General features: G+C 37.3%; 3 protein-coding genes across 3 annotated transcripts; 2 read left to right on the top strand and 1 right to left on the bottom strand.

Annotated features, from left to right (window-relative positions):
* The first annotated feature begins 412 nt into the window (after positions 1-412).
* LOC147385229 (protein OBERON 4-like) lies at positions 413-5,186 on the top strand. Its single transcript, XM_086422183.1, has 2 exons — positions 413-3,669; positions 4,382-5,186. Exons 1-2 carry the CDS (start codon positions 789-791, stop codon positions 4,951-4,953), a joined length of 3,453 nt encoding a protein of 1,150 aa, XP_086278309.1. The 5' UTR covers positions 413-788; the 3' UTR covers positions 4,954-5,186.
* Positions 5,187-5,324: 138 nt separating this feature from the next.
* On the top strand, positions 5,325-7,078 carry LOC147385228 (uncharacterized). Its single transcript, XM_086422185.1, has 3 exons — positions 5,325-6,187; positions 6,349-6,379; positions 6,526-7,078. Exons 1-3 carry the CDS (start codon positions 5,778-5,780, stop codon positions 6,613-6,615), a joined length of 531 nt encoding a protein of 176 aa, XP_086278311.1. The 5' UTR covers positions 5,325-5,777; the 3' UTR covers positions 6,616-7,078.
* Positions 7,079-8,916: 1,838 nt separating this feature from the next.
* Positions 8,917-13,641, bottom strand: LOC147385227 (Leucine-rich repeat protein kinase family protein). Its single transcript, XM_086423562.1, has 3 exons — positions 13,227-13,641; positions 10,387-13,076; positions 8,917-9,630 (listed from the first exon to the last, which is right to left on the bottom strand). The coding sequence occupies exons 2-3, from the start codon at positions 12,731-12,733 to the stop codon at positions 9,305-9,307; spliced, it is 2,673 nt and encodes an 890-aa protein (XP_086279688.1). The 5' UTR covers positions 12,734-13,076; positions 13,227-13,641; the 3' UTR covers positions 8,917-9,304.
* Between the last annotated feature and the right edge of the window lie 6,107 nt (positions 13,642-19,748).

Below are 19,748 nucleotides of genomic sequence, written 5' to 3'. Positions count from 1 at the left end.
GACCACAAATGAAAAAAAAATTCTTCCAATGTGACCCTCTCACAACCATCTGAATTAAGAGGAGAAGTTTGAATTCTCTTTGGCTTAAAGTGCAAGAAAAAAAGATACATATTGAATTCTCTTAAAGGTATTTTAGGTTGGTTAAGATAATCCAAATTGAAGTTTACATATGGGTTCAAAGGTTGAAGAAAGAGTCATAAGGCGTCGAACTCGGGTTGGTCCTATTATGAGTTAGACGAGTCATGAAACCTTGCCCCTTCTGACTGACTCTGAGCACAAGAGTTCATTTCTTACGTCATCATGGTTAACTGCGTTGACTGAAATTGCCTCTTTTTTTACTTTATGAAAGAAAAGTCATTTCTGTGGACCAGTATATTTATATATACGTTAACGTGCATCTTAAGGAATATCCAATGTTATACAACTAGGGACGACAGCTCTCTGAGGCTGACTGCAACACTGTCTCCTTAAGGACGCCCTCTGCAACTCTCAAACCCTTCTCTCAAATCGTTTCTTAATGGATTAACTTTAGCTGATTTCTCTGTTACGCCGGAAAATCGGTGGGTAATCGTCAGTCGGCATCAATTTCCGGTCATCTCCGGTGGAAAGCTATCTGGTAGACGTTCTTCTCTTATAATTTATTCCGATTTATTGTTTATTAGTGTTCCAGATTGAGTTGTTAGGGTTTCAGAAAACTAGGGTTTCGAAGATTTGATCTTGTTTTCCCGCCTTTTTTGGGTTAAATTGTGTGTGCGGGTGTGTGTGTGTTTTTCCGCAAAAAAATTTCTATGAAGAGGTTGAGATCATATGGTGATGATCTTTATGATGATCTAGATTCGGTTGGTGAGAAGGGAATTTGTAAAGATTGGAGAAGAAAGGATCAAGATTCTGACCGATCCTCGTCTCTTCGTAGATTTGTTTCGAAAGCTGAGAATGGACGGAAAGGACTATCGTCTTCATCTTCGTATGATCGATCCATAGACGATGATCGTGAGACCTCCAGATCTTTGCGAAAACGACTGGATCATGATTCCAATGGTTTTGATCGTAGGAAGAGTATTGATCGGTACAGAGAAAGCAGTGATAGGAGTGTTCAGATTTGTTCTCCTCGAAATGCATATTGTGGCAAGCGGATTCATCGGTCCGAGAGCTTTTCTGGGTATAGAAGGGAGTTCCCTAAGGGACTCAGGTCAGAGAGGGATAGGTCTCGGCGGGAGGAGAGTGTTTCATCGTGGCGAAGATGGAGCACAAGCAGAGATGCTGATGAAGATCCGAGGTTTGGAGTCGATTTGTTTAGAGGGAGTCGACTTAAGTCCAAGGAAAGAGTAAATGTGAGATCTCCATGGGAGGTAAGAGATTTCGCTAAGTCGCCTCAGCGGTCGTCTAAGGAATCGAGCTGTCAGTCGAAGAGTGTAGAAGTAAAGAAGAATGATGAAGTACAAGGAGAGAGTCGTCGTAGTAGTAGTAGCACTAGTAGTGAAATGGAAGAAGGTGAGCTGGAACCCGATCCCGAACCCAAACACGAATCAGAGCTTCAATTTGGAGGGAACTCCGAGAATCAGTATGGGTATCAATCCGAGAACCATATCGAAAAGGAAGAGAATTTGGAGGAGGGAACAAAAATATTGTCTGAAGAGAACTTAGAGCTCAATACAGAAGACGTTCCTGATGAAAAAGAGGAAAGTGGGATGTCAAGGACGGTGACTGATGAGGCAAGGGGCATGAGTGAATTACCAGATTGTGAGGAGAATTCCATCGATGGGCCAGTTGGAAATGAACTAGAAGCAGAAATAGGTGATGAGAGTGGAGAGAAGGACAAAGGTTTCAGGAAAGATCGCGAGTGCTTGACCTTCCTTGACCACAAACATGAACACCAGACTAAAGAGGAAGTGATTGAGGATGCTAGCGCTAAGAAGCCATTGCTTTTGGAGGAGATACCGATTGAGGAAAAAGCTGTAGATCTTGAATCCCCCAGAGTTGAGGAAAACAATAGGGATGGTGTCGCTCTGACCCTCCAAACTGACAACCCAACTCAAAATGGGAAGGATAAAGGTAAGAGTGTGGCGATTTCTCCCTCCAGCGAAGCTGATTCTGCAGAAGATGATGATATGGAAGGACCAAGTGGTCGAGGATTTGACTTGTTTTTTAGTCCTGTCGATTCAAGAACAGAGAAGAAAACCCATTCTGGTGTTAATAAGCATAAAGATGAAATGCTGGAAATGGAGACCCTTGAGCTTTGTCTTGGCTTGCCAAATGTTTCACTACCTCTTCCTTCCCATGATACAAACCTTGCTACTAGTTCCCCTAGTTGTGCAAGGAGTGTTCAGTCTTTACCTAAAAGTTTCCGTTCGAGCTCTGATGCATTTATTGCATCGATTTCTTTTTCCAATTCTCAGACTCTTGTTCACAATCCTAGCTGCTCTCTAACACAGAACTCATTTGATAACTATGAACACTCAGTTGGCAGTCATCCCATATTTCAAGGAGTAGATCGAGTTTCTCATGGAAATTATGAGCCTAAGCGCAAGGAAGTCCCATTGTATCAGAGAATATTGTTGAATGGAGATGGGTCTCTTCATGCATCTCAAGCGTCACATGTTAAAGTTTCTGAACGAAGCACTGGCGCAACTGTTGACCTTGATCGACAGTCGAGTCTTGCAAGACAGCTGTCTGGAGTACGCCTGAGGCACCACGATGAAGTCAGGTCTCCTACACACAGTATTGGGTCTCGTGAAACTAGATCTGAATATAGTATGGATAAGAAGCGTTTAATGAATGAGAGAAGTGGAGGTAGTAGTCTATTTAGGAGTAACAGCCAGAGGGAGATGGAACAACTTGAAATTGGTGGAACTCATTTTGTCGAGGACATCATCTCTAGAATAGTTTCGGAACCTATACAAGTAATGGCTAGGAGAATCCAAGAAATGACAGAACAGTCTATTGCTCAGCTAAAGGAGAGAACTTGTGAGATGATTGTAAATGAAGATAAGCATAGGTTTCAGGAAGCCTTGTTGAACAGATCTGACCTTACATCTGAGATACTATCGAAGTCGCATCGGGCTCAGTTGGAGATCTTGGTGTCTCTCAAAACTGGGCTTAAAACTTTTCTTTGGCAGGCCAATAACATATCTTCTTCTGATCTTGCTGAAATTTTCCTGAATATGAGATGCAGAAATATCTCTTGTCGGACTCTGCTGCCCGTGGATGGATGTGATTGCAAGGTTTGTGCACAGAAGATCGGCTTCTGCAGTGCTTGCATGTGTCTCGTCTGCTCAAAATTTGACACGGCATCTAATACTTGTAGTTGGGTTGGTTGTGATGTCTGCTATCATTGGTGCCATACCAATTGTGGACTACGGGAATCTTTTATTAGAATTGGGCGGAGTGTTACTGGGTCAGAAGGGACAACTGAGATGCAATTTCATTGTGTTGCATGTGATCATCCTTCTGAGTTGTTTGGTTTTGTGAAAGAAGTCTTCAAAACTTGTGCAAAGGAATGGAAAGCTGAAACTCTTTCCAAGGAACTAGATTATGTGAAGAGGATATTTTCAGCCAGCAATGACTTGAGGGGGAAACAGCTGCATGATGTTGCTGTTCGGATGCTGGCAAAATTGGATAATAATTCCAATCTTCGGGAAGTCTACAATAATATCATGGTGTTCCTGAATGGTAAACTTTCTATTGTCTTCCCATAAAGAACACCATCTTTTCTAGGGACTTTAGACATTTGACCTCCTGTACATAATATAACTGAGTTAATGATGTTTATATGCTCAACTTTCATGAGTGCTTCCTAGTTTTCATCATGTTAATTATGTTTATGTCATATATGCTGATAGAATGAGCTGTACATCACATTCATATCTCTTAACCAGGCCAGAATGTCGTGTCTTTGATAATTGAGTTTTAATCGGCATTCTAATAGCAATTACAAACCACAATACTTCTGCATTATTTTATGAATCCCCGATTTTATATGAACATTCTGTGTATGTAGAAACTTCTATCCACAGATAGAGTACTGTTTAGACTCAAATTTGGTATGCCAAAAGTAATAGACAGTTTGGTTACATCAGTGAGGTTGAAAAAGTTTGAATTGGGGGATACATGGCCTTGAGAGACCATGTATCGATTTAGTCATGCCAGAAGAGTTACTGTAGGGCAGAAAAAGTTGGAATCAATTGGTTGGAGGAGGGAACAATGTTTGATAGAAGGTGGTAGTTAGTAGGGTGGCTGAGTTGGGGATGAAACGCTGTTATGCATGATAAAGTGCTAAAAAGGAGTTTTTTATGCTATGGGATTTCTATCCTGTTTTGAAACCTAAATCCTTATTTCTTTCCATTTCATTCCCTCCCAACTTATTTTCTTTTTCTGATCGCAGAAAGTGAGTCCAAGTTCAGTAACACTTCAACAATTCCCGTGAAGGATTCACCCCATATGAATCCTGGAGAAGGGAACAATGGGATTGTCAGACTGAGCCAAGAAGCCATGTTGCTGTCAATTCCTACGCAAAAGGCTCTTCCTTGCATGGAAAATGCAGGTAGTGCTCGTCCCAGCTTGGATTGGGATCAGGTGAGTAGAAGAGCTGCGGATCTAGAGTTGAGGACTAATGCCGGAAAGAAACCTGTCATGGATGAACTGGAGAGCATTGTGAAGATCAAACGGGCAGAGGCCACTATGTTCCAATTACGCGCTGATGATGCAAGAAGAGAAGCCGAAAGCTTGAAAAGCATTGCAGTTGCTAAGAAAGAAAAGATTGAAGAGGAGTTCATGAACCGAATCACAAAGTTACGGTTGGTTGAAGCCAAGGAAAAGAGGAGACAAAAGCTTGAAGAACTTCAGGTTCTAGAAAGAGCACATCACGAGTACTTCAGTATGAAGATGAGGATGGAAGCGGACATTAAAGATCTTTTGTTGAAAATGGAAGCTACAAAACGAAACCTCAGTACGTGATATGGCTGCTAGATGGATGGATGTGTCCTTAAGTAACTTCTGCTGGTCTGAGGTAACTTGGGGGGGCAGGGATGTGATTGTATAAGCTACAATATAGATTTTAGTTGATTTATAGGTGTACAATTAATTTCACATGTTCTTTTTAACTAACCAGAGTCTGTACAGATAGAGCTCTACTTTTTATGTTACCTTTAACTGAAGCAATTAGAAAAGGAAATATAGATTCTCATCAATTCAAATCATCAGTCTGGGGTGTCACATTTTAAAAACGAAAAAAATTATGTTCTGGAGGGCAAACCATTTTTCCCTTTCAGCTGTACTAAATATCAAAATCTAAATTGGAGCTCACTTACCATGTATTCGGTTTACCTCATCTATGTCTTACTATTCAATCTTGTTATATCTTGGATTGATGCTCTCCTTTGGGAGCCTCAATCCAGATTGGATTCCCCCTCCCCCATTTCTTCTGGTTGGTTGGTTGATTTTTTTTTATAAATATAAAATTTTCCATTGATAAGGGTTAGGTTTGAACCTAGGTTGGTTGGTTGATTACTATTTTACTTTAGGATCAGTTTCTGGGTTTTTTGGTCCTTTTTTGAGTGTATGGGATAATACAAGAGTTGGCACCTAACATTTGCAATCTAGGAATCAAATTTAATTTTGATTCAGGATAAAGGTTAGGTTTGAACCTAGATATATGGTTTGATGATCAAGTTATGAAATTGAAAGGTATTAGCTCTGATAAATTGGTCTTTGCCAAGGTCCCATTAGTTGGTATAACTCAGGTTTGACATGAACCAACACAAGTGAACGAGTTAAACAAGATGTGGGAATGGAAGAAGATATCAGATAGCCAACACAATTTTATACAAGTACTTCGATTTCAAATTTCAGTTACAAATACAACCCACCCAAGTTCAGTCATGAAAACATCATGCCAACCACAACTGACAGTTCCCGAGACTGTCAATCAACTAGACACCTTAAATGTCTCCCTCATCGAAGTCAGAATCAGCAGCAGCAGCAGCAGCATCACTTTCAGAATTGCTCACCACATACTTCGCCGGCCCTCTATTCACCATCCGTGGTCTTGCTTCATTGCCACAACTTCACTTGCTTCTCCAGGACTGCTAGAAGTAGAAGCAGAACTGGGTTGTAAACTCACTGCCCATAGTATTTCCCTCTTCTTTCTTGCTGATCCTACCAAGCACAGAACTACTCTTTTTGTTGAATGGTAGGCCCTCATCTTCCTCAATTTCTTCTCGGGTGAAAACCTAATGTTTTCAGCAGGTTTCAGAACATTGGTTATTAATTTCTGGTTTAAAAGCTGCTTATTTGCTGGTCCTCTTTTTCTCATCACTGCAGTGGGTTTGTCTGCCTTGGTGTTTGCAACAGGTTTTCTCGGTCCCTTCTTTCCTCCTTTCAGGTCAGCTATAATGATTTCTGGTTCGAATTCTTCATCACTGTCATCGTTGTCTCCCATAGATTGCACATGTTTGTCATTCATGCCTTCATCATCATCATCATCAGAAATCTCAGTTAAGGTTGAATGGGGCCTCTTTTGTGCAGCAGCCCTTTTGCTTGGTTCCTTTTTTCCTTCGTGGTACAGTGTTGGCTTTGGTTTCCATGTCTGTAAGTGAAGAAAAAAGAAGGCGGAAGTGAAGCATGGATTGGCATTGATGCTTTGAAGAGAGAAATTTTGAGTAAAGATGATGGAGAAATAAAAGTCTTGCCAGCTGAGTGATCTGGAGAAGAGTCGAGGTCATAAGCAGCCAGACGTTCTTTTAGGTCAAGCATCTCCCCATCGTCTTCATCACTGTTAAATGGCACGTGCTCATGATTGTCTGTTAATCCTTTAGAGGAATCTGTAATTCTTTATATGATTTCTGGTCATCAGATCTGAATTTTAGTCATGAATCATGATTTTGAAGCAGGTTTTTTTTTTTTTGCCTTCAAAGGCAAAAAAAAGTGATTATAAAAGCTAATCTTATCTAATCTAGGCGTTTTCTACTTGTACTCAAAATTTTAAATTGATTTTGTAATGAGATTTGAATTTTATGCGAAATAGTCCGTATCATTATGTTTTGCACAAACCATATTAAGTCATTGTACCCACCTACTCAACGCACCCATAAAAAATATACACTTAATCTAACCCTTTATACAGAATCATTTTTGCAATGTTCAATAGGTTTACCTATCATATACATCGAGATTTGGTGCTGGCATGCCAGACATGAAGTTTTACATGATAATTGTTTTCCGGTAGTTATCTATTGAATCAACTAAAATATATTCGGTTAGACTTATTAAATGGAATCTGTCAAAAAAGTTTGGAGGTTTTTTAATTATCTTCCTTGCTAATTAAATGCCAAAAAAAAAAAAAGAAGAAGAAAAAGAAGGATAATTAAAAATAATCTAAAAAACCTAATCTCCATTCAACTACTCATAAAACTCAAAAGGAGAGAGAGAGAGAGAGAGAGAGAGAGAGAGAGAGAGAGAGAGAGGAGGAGGAGGAAGAAGAAGAAGTGGGTTCAATGAGTAGATTTTTTGAGGTGAGTGTCGAAAGTACATTTTTAAGGACAGATACATCATTTCACCATTCTTTTAAAAGTTCACTCAAGTGGAACACTAAGTGCATGTGTTGTATGCAAATAGAGTCACCGTTTGATTTTTTTTTCATTTTTTCCGGTCAAAATTTTACTTAAGGGTATGCTTGATTGCATGAAAAGTGATTTTCATAGAATTTAAAATCCATAAAAAAATAATGGTGGAAAATAGGTAAGTTTGGTTAATTAAATTTTATTGTTTGATTTTACTTTGATAAAATCATGAGAAAAATATCTAGGGAAGATGAAGAAGAAAAAGAAGGAGAAGAAGAGGAGGAGAAAGAAGATGAGAAGAGAGGGAGAGACTTGGGGTAGAGAATAGGCTTGGGAAATGATAAGAGAGGGGGGGAGGACGTGATGGTGGTGACGACGGAAGTGAGAGAAGGAAAAGGAGAAGAAGAAGATAAAGACGAAGAAAGAGAGAGAGATAGAGAGAGAAGGTGACCGGAGATAGTGACAACGACGAGGCTAGTGTGATAATGACTATGGTGGCGGTGGTGATAAGGAAGAAAAAGATATGAGTAGAGAAAAAGAAGATGATATTTTGAAGATGAAAAATATGAATGTTAAATATATGTTTTGATAGACTTTTTGATTAGGGTGGAAAATCAATTTTCATGGAAAAATGCAATCAAACACATGAAAAATATCATTTTCCATGAAAATTGATTTTCCACCCCATTTTTCATGTGCAATCAAACATACCCTAAATCTTAGGATTTCAAATATTTTCCTTTGAAATCTAAAGTGAAATCCTATCCTTTAGATTCAACTTTAAGTTACTCGGATATTGATCGTAGCAATGATCATATTTTGTTGTACATGGGTATCTCTAAGATAGTTGTCTATAGGTCTGTTTTTTCAAAACACAATGGTTATCTTAGCATGGTCAAAACCAATGTCTTGACCAGGAGAAAAGTCGAGTGTCTCGACTGTCACATTCAAAAGATCCAAGAATACGAATAAAACTTCACCACAAATCACAATTTAACAATCCAAATCTCTATTCCATACCCATCAAAAACAAATAAAAATTGAACCCCATCCAATCTTATTCAACTTTCTACATTTCAATCCCTTAAATTAACATGAAATGACACTTGTGCCCTGCTTAGTATGCAACAAATCATCTGCATTTGCATATGAAGTATAGTATAGGATTACCATAACTAGGTAAATAAAAGCTGTAAAATTGAGGACAGAACGTAAGTAAAGATGAACTAATTAAAGATTCTAACATGATCTAATATCTATAACATCATATGTAAAAAGATTATGAGAATAGGCTGGTGATTTGAATCTAATAAAGATGAGGCCAAAGCTAAAATAGAACTTTACCACATAAATTCAAGAATGATTGCAATGGTTCTTTTGTAATCTTCATAAACCATGTCAACTTCATTAGAAGAGAGATTTGAATTGTTGTTGTCTTGCATCATCTATGCCCACATAATACATGTCTTGAAACCAAAAAACATTAATCATACACTTATAGGCCTAATATATAACACAAACTCTAGAGTAATCCTTTCATGAACTCTTAATTCCATTTTCAAGTCAATAAAAATTATAATCTCCCATCTCTTACAAATCTTTGCAGTACAAGCAGATGGATTAACCCAATCCAGACATCATAAACCAGCTTTCAATATCCTCTTCTTTTGGAGAGATTGATGTTGAATTACTACTAGTTGATTCATACAGAACCTCACAACTACCATATTCTTGGTCCATGAATTTCATCAGCTTTGATTTATTTCCTGGAGCATCTCCACAACCTTCTTCATTTTGGGTCGTTTGGCTGGAGTGCCGTCGGTGCAAAGCAAAGCGACCTTTAGAACAGCAAGCATTTGTCTCCTCCAAGCAAAGGAAACGGTGCTCAGCCTCGAGTCCAGTATTTGCTCAGGTGTTTCTCCCCTTAGTGGTGCATTATGAACCCATTTCACCAGATCAACCCCTTCACCGAAGGCCTCGGCAACTGGCAATCTAGTTGTGAGGATCTCGAGCAACACAACCCCATAACTATAAACATTACCTGGTGCTGTAACTTGCATTGTATATGCATATTCTGATTAAGAAAAAAATAAGGTTTAAAAAAAAGTGGGTAAGCATACAAGTGAAGTATGGAATGTTTGTTTCAAGGCCCATCTCTGGTGCTTCTATAGTAGCACTTCTCTTAGAATAAAGGTTGCATAATCGGACACTTTGTGACAATGTTCAGGAGTTGGTTTTTGGGGTGTCTAGAAACTTGTTGGTTATTTGGTAATATATATACTTTTTTGTAAACTAGATTGTGCTTGAATGATCATAATGCCCTTTAAATTACAAGTGGCGAATTATTACATAATAGTAATGGATACTCAAGATATAGATGGTAGAAAATGGGACTCCAATCGGAATTGAGTCTGATGTCCCAAGAGAGGTGGAAATGGATGCAGACCCCAAAACTGTTGGAGATGATGGAGGGTGATAAAATCAAGTGCATTTTGGGGAATTTCAAAAATTGGGAGGAGACGAAACCTCTTTAACAAGGAGGATTAAAGCAGGAGAATATAAAAAATAGGGGGGTTGAGGAGGCATAAATGTTATTTTCCAGGTTCTGACCATCCTGCTTCCCACAAACAAGAGAAGCCAGAAGTGGTTCTTTTGTCACTTCTGATTCTGACCCACTTTTGGCTTCTCGCTTTTGTGGGAAACTGGAAGACAGGCATTCATCATTCACGATTTCAAGCCCAAATGTGCTTTTAGGGATCCAGAAGCGGGAATCTGCCCCGCAAACATTTGACACAAATGCTACTTAAAGAAAATAGAGAATATGGAGTACCTGGGGGAATATAACCAAATGAGCCTGCCACTGCGCTGATACTCGCAGTACCCTTCAATGGATCTAAGAGCTTCGATATTTCTATCTCCCCAACTAAAGGCTTTGAATTGGCATCTAAGAAAATGTTACTCGAAGAGATATCCAGATGGATAATGGCCACATGATGGAGGAAAGCCAACCCTTCTGCGACTCCAATGGCAATGGAAAGCCTTGTTGGCCAGTCCGGTTCGAATTCAGTATTATTAGTTGAGTCATGAAGAAGCTGAGCTAATGTTCCATTAGGTGAGTAATGGTGCAGAAGGAGAGCAACATCTTCATATATCACGAACCCGATAGGTCTCATAAGATGATCATGGCAGAGCTTACTCAGCCTCTCGAGCTCTCTAATCATCTTGTTTTGGTGATGAATTACAGTTCTGTCCATGGATTTCAATCTCTTCACCAAAAGAATCAGCCCAGAAGGCATAATTGCCTTGTAAACATTGCTGAAAGTTCCAGTGATAAGCTTGTTTGAATCCTTCAGAGTTGCTTTGACGACAGCATCAAAATCTACCGCTTGTCTCAGATTCTCAACAAAGACATCACCAGCTATTACCAATGGTGGGTCAGAATTTTCATCTTCAGCTGTTCCTGCAGCCTTGACAGATTTTTCTTGCCTCTCCCTCATCATAAACAACAGAACCACGACCGTTACCATAGCAAAAACTGCCAAACCAGAACCAATAACAGCTAATATGATCTTGTATGAAACCTTGTGATGGTAAACCTCATGATCGTCGGATCCAAAAGAACCCCCACAAGAGATGCTCAATGGATCTCCACAAAGCCCCTTGTTCCCCAAAAAACTTGAGTTTAGACTCTTCTGGAAAGGCCCAAAGATTGGTACCGGGCCCGTGAGGAGATTGTTAGAAAAATTAACCTCTATTAAGCTCAACATACCCTTAAATGCAGATGGGATGTTTCCAGAGAGGCGATTATTGGAAACATCCAAGGAAACCAGCTTGTCAAGCCTTCCCAACTCGGTGGGTAACGAGCCATGAAGATGATTGAAGCTCAGATTCAGAGCTATTTGTAAATTTCTGATCTGACCGATCTCAGGAGGGATACTGCCAGTCAGATAGTTACTACCCATTTTCAATTCGAGTAGTCTCACACAGTTCCCAATCTCATGAGGTATCTCTCCTCTTATCGAATTCTGACCCAAGTTCAAGAATTGCAATCTTGATGTGCTGCAGAGGTCATCGGGTATGGTGCCGTTGAATCTGTTATTGCTTAAATCGATCTTGCTAAGGCTTTTAGACCTAAGAAGGGATTTTGGAATGTCCCCAAAGAGACTGTTACCAGATACAATCAACTCCTGAAGATTCGTAAGCTCTCCAAGCTCTGGAGGAATAGCTCCTGTAAATCCATTCGAGGCTAAATTCAAGAGAGTGATATTAGAGCATTGAGCGAACTCGCGGACAATTTCACCTGAGAGATTGTTGTTATCTGCTTCGAAGTACGTAAGGCTACTGACGTTGCCAATGGATTTAGGAATGTTTCCAATGAGCTCATTGTTCCCGATTCGAAGATTTGAAAGACCTTTACAGTTCCCTACCGATACAGGAAGATTCCCATTCAACTTGTTCATGGTTAGGATCAAAACTTCTAGCTTCCCTGAAGAAAAAATGCTCTCGGGTATGGGTCCTTCAAGCTGGTTAGAATGAAGATTTAACAACTGAAGTTCAGAGAAGGAGCCTAGATTGTTTGGAATTCTACCACCTAACTTATTCTCATAGGCTGTTAAAACTCTCAGATTGGTTAAGTTTCCTACCCAATTAGGGATGGAACCCATCAATCTATTCCCCGAAATTTGGAAATCCCGTAATCTTTCTAGACCATGTAATTCATCAGGTATTTTGTCTGTAAGCAAGTTATTGGAGAGGTTTAATGATCTAAGCTTTCTGAGACTACCCAACTCTGGAGGAATCGAGTTTTCAAACTTATTCCAGAACAAATCGAGAAATTCAAGCTCGGTGAGATTGCCGAAAGCAGGAGGGATTGGTCCCTGAAAATTATTGTAAGAAAGGTCCAACCACTTCAAAGATTTGAGCTCAGAGATTAAAGTTAGATTACCTTGGAGTTGTTGGTGAGAAAGATTGAGTCTTTCCACCGCTGTTCGGTTCAAATTGCAGTGCACTCCCACCCATGAACAGTAATCAGATTCATTGGCACCCCATACAGATACTATAAGCTCTTTCTTAAGAGCTACCATTGTGGATCCATCATCTTCTTGTTGAGCAATCACAAGAAGAACTCTCCACTGAACCCCAATCATTAAAAGAGAAAACCAGCTGAAAAATGCCATTGGAGTCGTCTCCTTTGCAGGGAAAGTTTTCTTCAATGGGTTTTAAAGAGACCAAGCCAATAAACACCAGAAGATAGAGAGCTCATAATCCCTGCAGAAAGCTCAATTCTCAGGGTTCAATAAAGCTTGAACTGAACTGCTTTTATCTCCTTTAAAACCCGAGTTTCTGGTGAAGACCAACTTCTCTTTACTCCCCAAAACTCAGGCTTTGGATAAAAAAGCCTGAAATTTCAAACCCAAAATCCCTTCATTTAGAGCATCTAGTAAAAACCCAGACTTTTTTTTTTATCTTCTTTCTCTGTCTTCAAGAATCAGAGCTTCTGGTGAAGTTGTTCTCCCAAATCTTCAAATGGACAACAAACAAAGCTTATAAGTTAGAACTTTAAAAACCCAAAAAATCTCTCCTTCACCTTCTATTAAAAACCCATTTCAAATCTCTTTCTCTCTCTCTCTCAAAAAACAAATAAGGGAATTTTTGAGTTTGAGCACTTACCCATCTCTTCTTTTGAGAGAAAACAACTTCAAATGCAGCATTTCCTCCTCCTGTGTTTGTTCTCAGAAAAACCAACACTAACATATCATCAATCCCACTAGAAAAAACTTCATTTATAGAACAAGGGTGTCCATGAAAACTTCAAATTGTTCTCAGAGAGAGAGCAACAAAGGAGTAAAGAGGAGCTATTGGGTTTGGGTACAAGGTTCTGGTATTCTGGTTTCATGGACCAGATGTTTTCTTTCTCAGTCTTTTTTTCTTATTAAACGAGACAGAACAGAAGAGAACGCTTTTTGAGGTTTGAGAAGGGCTTTATTATTACCAACAATTCTCTCTCACGAGAAATGAACAGCCGGGAATCAATGAAGATGTCTGTCAAACAAACAGAGTTAAAAAGATAAAAAAATAAATAAAATCTAAAGAGCTTCTTCAGTTTTATTTATTTTTGTTTTATAAACAAAATAAAGAGAAGAGAATGATTTACTGTGTCAGGGAACAATTAACATTCAGGCAATCAGACCCAAACGTGGGTCCACCATTTGGTGGCGCCATCCACACTAACAACCAACCTGATTGGTGATTTTAGCCATTTTGATTTGGCCATTTTCGTGTGTCAGGGAACAATAAACATTTAGACCCTACCTTGGTCCCACCATTTGGTGGGCTTATACACTAAAAACTAACCTGATTGGTGATTTCTAAGTAGTTTGATTTGACCATTTCGGTTACCATTCAAATTTTAAAGAGTGGGACAACGAATTTTCCAACAAACCTCACAAACGACTTGACAAAACTCAAATTGGTGTGAGAGTTACTAACGACTTAATTTCGCTAATATATTAACCTAAAAACATCCTTTCAACAACTTAATAGTGGGATCCATTCCCAGTTTGGACCGGCTAAGTCAATCTGGTTGAAAGTGATTGGATATCTATTGATTTATATTGAATAATGATGAATTCACGCAATTTAGGTATATTAAGGGTATAGAATTACACATCTTTTTTTGTGTATCCCGATGAAAGAGATCTATGATTTTGCATTCCTTGTCGCATTGTCCACGAGAACCAACAATGTGCATTCATCGCAGCTCATTTATACTTTATAGTTAGAGCGTGATGATCCGACTCTCTTTTTTTCGTAAGTTCTGTATATGCTCCCATCAAAGAACCATATATTCTTTACTTCTGGATACTCAAGAAAAAGATTTATGATTTTGTAATTGTCAGGTCAGGGAGCGTATGAAAAAAGAGAATCAGAAAATTACAATTCTAAAAATTAATCAAAATATATCTTATGATTACAAAATTACAAATACAAAAAATAAATATTTATAATTTTTAGAAATAATTATTTTACTAAATAAGCAAAAGTAAATGAAGTTAATATGATGGCCTAATTTTGCTGAAAATCAAAGGATTTGGGTTAGGGAACTAATGGGGTCAAGGGGGTTGATTTTATTTTGATAATTGGTTCTAACCCAATCTGTTCAATTAGACTCAAACCTGAAAAAATATGAGTCTGACGAGCCTCACTAACTTAGAAAGTTTTTCATCCTTACTAAGGATTTTTGGACTCATCTTGTGGCATCCAAAAACACAATCCGATGATTCGAGTTGCAGAGGACCAAATTCTATGAACTTTGAAAAAAAAAATTCTATAAAAATTATTTTTCATCATTGAATTTCAATTTTAAGTTTAGGAGTTGTGGAAAAGTTTTGTAGCCATCCATTTTCAAAAACTTGAATCAAGCTCAAAAGAAATTGATTTTTTTTTTTTTTTTTTTGTTGAGTATTTTGATAAAACTTAGAGGCTCTTGGTGTTGGATTGCTGATGTGGTAATCCATTTGAGCAAAACCACCGGAAGACTCAAAATCTTACCCTAATAAGGAAGGTGTTTCACAATGTATATTAGGTCAAAGTTGATGGATAAGTGGGCCAGGAATTTTGTTCTAACTCCTAGGATTCTATCTTTGAAGGGCCCTATAATCAAATATAGGTTGCGGGCCTTTGAAGGATCACAGCATCATCTTGTGGTTAAAGGTGTAAAGTAGTCTGATATCTATAAGTTGTTTCACAGCATCAGATAGGACATAAAATGGGTCAAACTTGGCCTGAAATTTGAGTGATCCAATAAAGAATTTAGAATAAATCTGAATAAAAAAAACAGGTTGAATATGATTTAATGTACCTTGACCCGACATTAACTGAATCTAAGGATGATTTCTTTGAATTTAGGGAGTGAAATGGAATTCGGCCCGACCCAAATATAGATCTGTATTTTCATATGGATGTAGTTAGATCCAACCCGGATCCGACCAATTTTATCAGAATTCAGAAGAGCTGGCACAACGATTCTCTTGATGGTAGCATTATGGGAGGGCTGTGTCCTTCTACAAAGTGTTATTTTTTATGTTTAAGGCCTCTGCACTTTGCAGTCATTGTCCTTAAAGAGACACATAATAGTCAAATATTTGTGACGTTGGAGGGTTTTTTGGGTAAAGTATATGAAAAGCATACTTTGTCTTTATTTAGTTTATCAATGTTAATTACCATTTAACATGCTTAAATGATTCAATATCCCACTATGGATTCATTTTCTGAATATTTAAAGATTTTCCAATTAAACAAATAAATGTTAATTACATTTAAGAAAGAATATCGTTCATATACTCAAAAGCGTAATGATTTTCTAACTAAAGAATCATAGATTTTTGCCTCGAGATATACAACTTTACTTCTCCATAAACATGTGCAATTGTGTATCCTGACAGAAAAAATCTACGGTTCTTCGCACATGTCACATCGGTGTTTTTGAGTTATTTTGTCAGGTTGAATTACAAAATTTGGTAGTTCTACATAATACGGGTGTTAATGGGGTTTCTAATTATCTTATTTAAATTTTGAATTTATCATTATGGGTCTAATTATTTTTTTATTCAGTCATGGATAATTATCTCAGGGATCCGATGTCCGATGGATAAATTTATCAAACAATAATAATAACAACAACAACAACAACATAATAATAATAATAATAATAGACCCTGTGGAGAAGTTACAAACAAATTTCCTCCCTCAGAAAAAATTCTTCAAAATTTTGTTATTATTTTGAAAATTTTAAAATAGAAGAAATTTTCTTTTAAACGCTGTAAAATCTGTCCCCTCAAAAGAAAATTTTACCACTCTCATTCTTTTACTTTAAAAAAAATCTATTTTTTGTTAAAGATTTTTCAGAGAAAACTTTTTCATAAATTTTTTTTTTCCTTTACATGTCCTTACAGAATTCTGTTTTTAGGGAAAAAAAGGAAGTTTCCAATCTTCTACATACATGACCCAAGTATGTAATTGGATCTCCTATATTCAAATTTTTAATATAGACCTTTGGTACTATGTGCATTATTGACATTTTCATGTATCTTGCACTTCAGAGTACCCTTAGACAACCAATAAAGTAAACCCATGTGGCCATATCAATAAGTTAATATGGGTAGTGGGACCCATTAGGATGGAACGGTTGTAGCATCTAGTAGACAAGTAGGGACCCAGACATGCTTGATAGACAGTAGGCTTTGTTTGGGGTAGAGGATTCACATGACTAACAGTCTTCCTTTCCAGATTTCATCATTAGATGATCCTTGGGATCTGTAATTTATGAATCATCCAATAATTTATACAATTTTATTTTTATTTTATATTATTATGGTAAACAGATCATACACAAAATAAAACCCAAAACCCAAAACCCTAAATCTTAAATCCTTTTGAGTGTCTCGTCTTGTAAGGACCATTCTGGTGTCATTGAGATGTAAATGTTTCTTAGTTGTCCGTCTGGGGGATGGATCTTAGGTGGAATAAAATGAAAGGGTCCATCCATGACACCCGTGGTATTGTCTATGGTCTGCTGGAATAAACTTTAATATATTAAAAGTGTGAATATGAAGGACCATCCTTTGGTGGATCTTGACAACAAAAAGGGCATGGATTGATGGACAGAAACCATTGTTTGGAAGAATAATTTCCTTAAGATGAATTGACGTTTTCGAGATACAACTTTGTTGATTGTGACGACGGTGATGATGAAAATGGATCCACCTAAGAGTGGGTCAAAAGTTCGTGTGAATTGATCGAGTTCAAAAGAGCACGTCATGTGGCACTTTTTTTATTTTCCTTTATTTATTTTATTTATTTAATATTGGTTTAAAGGTTTAATGAACTCATAACCTAAGACTACACTAAATACTGATGGAGCCCAAACCCATATAAGTAGTACAGTAGTCAGCATAATCAAAAGCAGCAATGATACTAATAAATCAAAAGCAGCATCACATCATTAAATTATGGAAAAATCACACACACACAAATATATATATGAAAAAAAAAAAAAAGACTTATTTGCAAAATAAATCCCTTGCCAAGATGTTACAACTTTAAGGGGAGGGAACACATCAATCACTTGGACTAAGCGGATGCTGGTGTTTTTAGCCTACAAGAAAGGGCCGTCGCATGGATGGTAGCGCTAAAGTTAAGCTCGTTTTTTTATATAGAGAAATGGGTATGAGAAATTATGAAGATGTGGCACTTGATAGAATGGAATGAAATAATAGGATTCGTTTAGCGGATTCCAAATCTTTGGGATTATGTTTTGAGGATGATAAGCGTGAGAAACTATGTGAAAAAACAAAGGTGGGGTACAAACTCTTGAAAGTTTTACCGAAGTTTGAAAAGTAAAAGAACACCAAAAATATCGAGGGGATAAAGGAAAAGGGGGAGGTCGACCATGTTTAATTTAAGAAGAATGCTGAAGTAACCTAGATTGGACCTCACATGAGACACCCTGACGTGAAAGTGTATGGGAACCATAGATGGATTTCCCCAAGATACGAGTGAAAAAGCATCAACGGTTCCTATCCACTTTCACATCAAGATGTACGATATGAGATCCAATCTTGAGGTCACTCCAGCACAACTCTTAATTTAATCCTCCCAAACTTTACCTACTCATGTAATGGATGGTTCTTATCCAGAAGCCGACACGGTTCTTGTTGTATCGTGTAGCACAGATCCAAGATTGAAAGAATGCCACATCAGCCATACATTTAGATCCTGCACTTAAAATATTGAGTGTTCGTAATTGTTCATTTTCAAAGACATGGATCTAAAGGAAGAAAATTTTTTTTTTGATTTTTTTTTTTTTAATCAAATCTAAATCATGATCACAAAAGACTGAGATGTTAGTTTTTTTTCTAAGATAACTCTCTCCCTCACCCGTTGGATATGTGCTAGAAAGGATCCGCTTTTGTTCCTATCTATGCTTGTTTCTTTCATTTACCAAACAAGTTAATTTAAATGTCATGTAGTTTACTTTTCAAAAAACACAAAGTTGTTTGTTATTTATTTAACAACTTAACAATTGGAATTATCAACAACGAATCTTGATCATTCCTGCTAGGGTTAGTGAACTCATAGGTGCCTCCAATGAATTGACCCAAGTCAAATTAAAAAACTACTAAAGTGAAAATAGAGTGTTTATCATTAATTTAGCCTATCAACATGGAGTTAAACCAAATAATAATAATTGTGTAGATTAAAATTTATGTGACTAATCTTAAGTGAACATGTCACACATAAGACTCATGAAGTATAGGGATAGCATGTAATTAGTGTGGTTCAAAGTGTGTTACACAAATAAAAATGGGATCTCAGGATGGGTCATGCGTGTGTGTGTGTGGCCTAACCAGATAGGCATCATGAACGAAGAGGTATTCAATTGGGTAAAAACAACTCCAACCCACGTTTCAAAAAAATTCCTCAAATCTTCTCTAAATTTGGAGAAGATGCTCACTTTGTAACTAATTTGTACTCCAACCAGCTATTTATGCTTTAAAATGCTATTCATTCACTTGAAAAAAGAAGGGGACAAAAATGATATTTAAAATATGTTTCATAAAAAGAAAATTCAAAAATGAAATTTATGAAAAAAATAGGTATTTAGAAAACATGAATAGGGACTTAGAGTGATTCTCTAAAAAATTTCCATTTCTATACATTTAGAGATGTGAATACTGATTTAGAGGGGATTTTTCTAAAATAGATATTAGTTTGAATTAGGTTCATATGTCTCTTTCTCTAAATTTAGAGTGATATGGAGACCAATTGGAATTACTCTAAGACATACAAAGGAAAAGAGGCAATAGACTCTAAAGCCATAGTTGACAGTAAGAATCTTAAGAATATCCAACTCATATATATTTAGGACTTGATCTTAGGAGATGCGTAACAAAAAGAAATTGCAAAATTAGGGATGAGAAGATATACGATCAATAAATTAATTATTAAGAGATAATAGAATGGATTTTCTCATAGATTTGTTGTTGAGTGTATATTTTCCTACACTTTCGGGTGTGTCATACCTTAGTCAAGTCCCATGATACTCTTATATTCAATGTTCTCCCCTTCTCCAACAGATTGGTCTTTTGAAGTAATCGATTAGTTAACATTTATATGGTAATTTCTTATTGA

This window comes from Akebia trifoliata, chromosome 14, assembly GCF_017979445.1.
Source record: "Akebia trifoliata isolate Shusen 1 chromosome 14, ASM1797944v1, whole genome shotgun sequence".
NCBI lineage: Eukaryota > Viridiplantae > Streptophyta > Magnoliopsida > Ranunculales > Lardizabalaceae > Akebia > Akebia trifoliata.
Note: the sequence above shows the minus strand (reverse complement) of the source record. Positions and strands in the feature narration are given on the sequence as shown.

Bases quoted from the DNA above. Each gene is read 5' to 3' on its own strand.
- LOC147385229 (XM_086422183.1), top strand. From the start codon at position 789: ATGAAGAGGTTGAGATCATATGGTGATGATCTTTATGATGATCTAGAT. The intron at 3,670-4,381 runs GTAAACTTTCTA...TTCTGATCGCAG, and splicing joins TATCATGGTGTTCCTGAATG to AAAGTGAGTCCAAGTTCAGT.
- LOC147385228 (XM_086422185.1), top strand. From the start codon at position 5,778: ATGTGGGAATGGAAGAAGATATCAGATAGCCAACACAATTTTATACAA. The intron at 6,188-6,348 runs GTAGGCCCTCAT...TGTTTGCAACAG, and splicing joins ACTACTCTTTTTGTTGAATG to GTTTTCTCGGTCCCTTCTTT. The intron at 6,380-6,525 runs GTCAGCTATAAT...TTTGTGCAGCAG, and splicing joins CCCTTCTTTCCTCCTTTCAG to CCCTTTTGCTTGGTTCCTTT.
- LOC147385227 (XM_086423562.1), bottom strand. From the start codon at position 12,733: ATGGCATTTTTCAGCTGGTTTTCTCTTTTAATGATTGGGGTTCAGTGG. The intron at 9,631-10,386 runs GTACTCCATATT...TTTCTTAATCAG, and splicing joins ATTTGGTTATATTCCCCCAG to AATATGCATATACAATGCAA.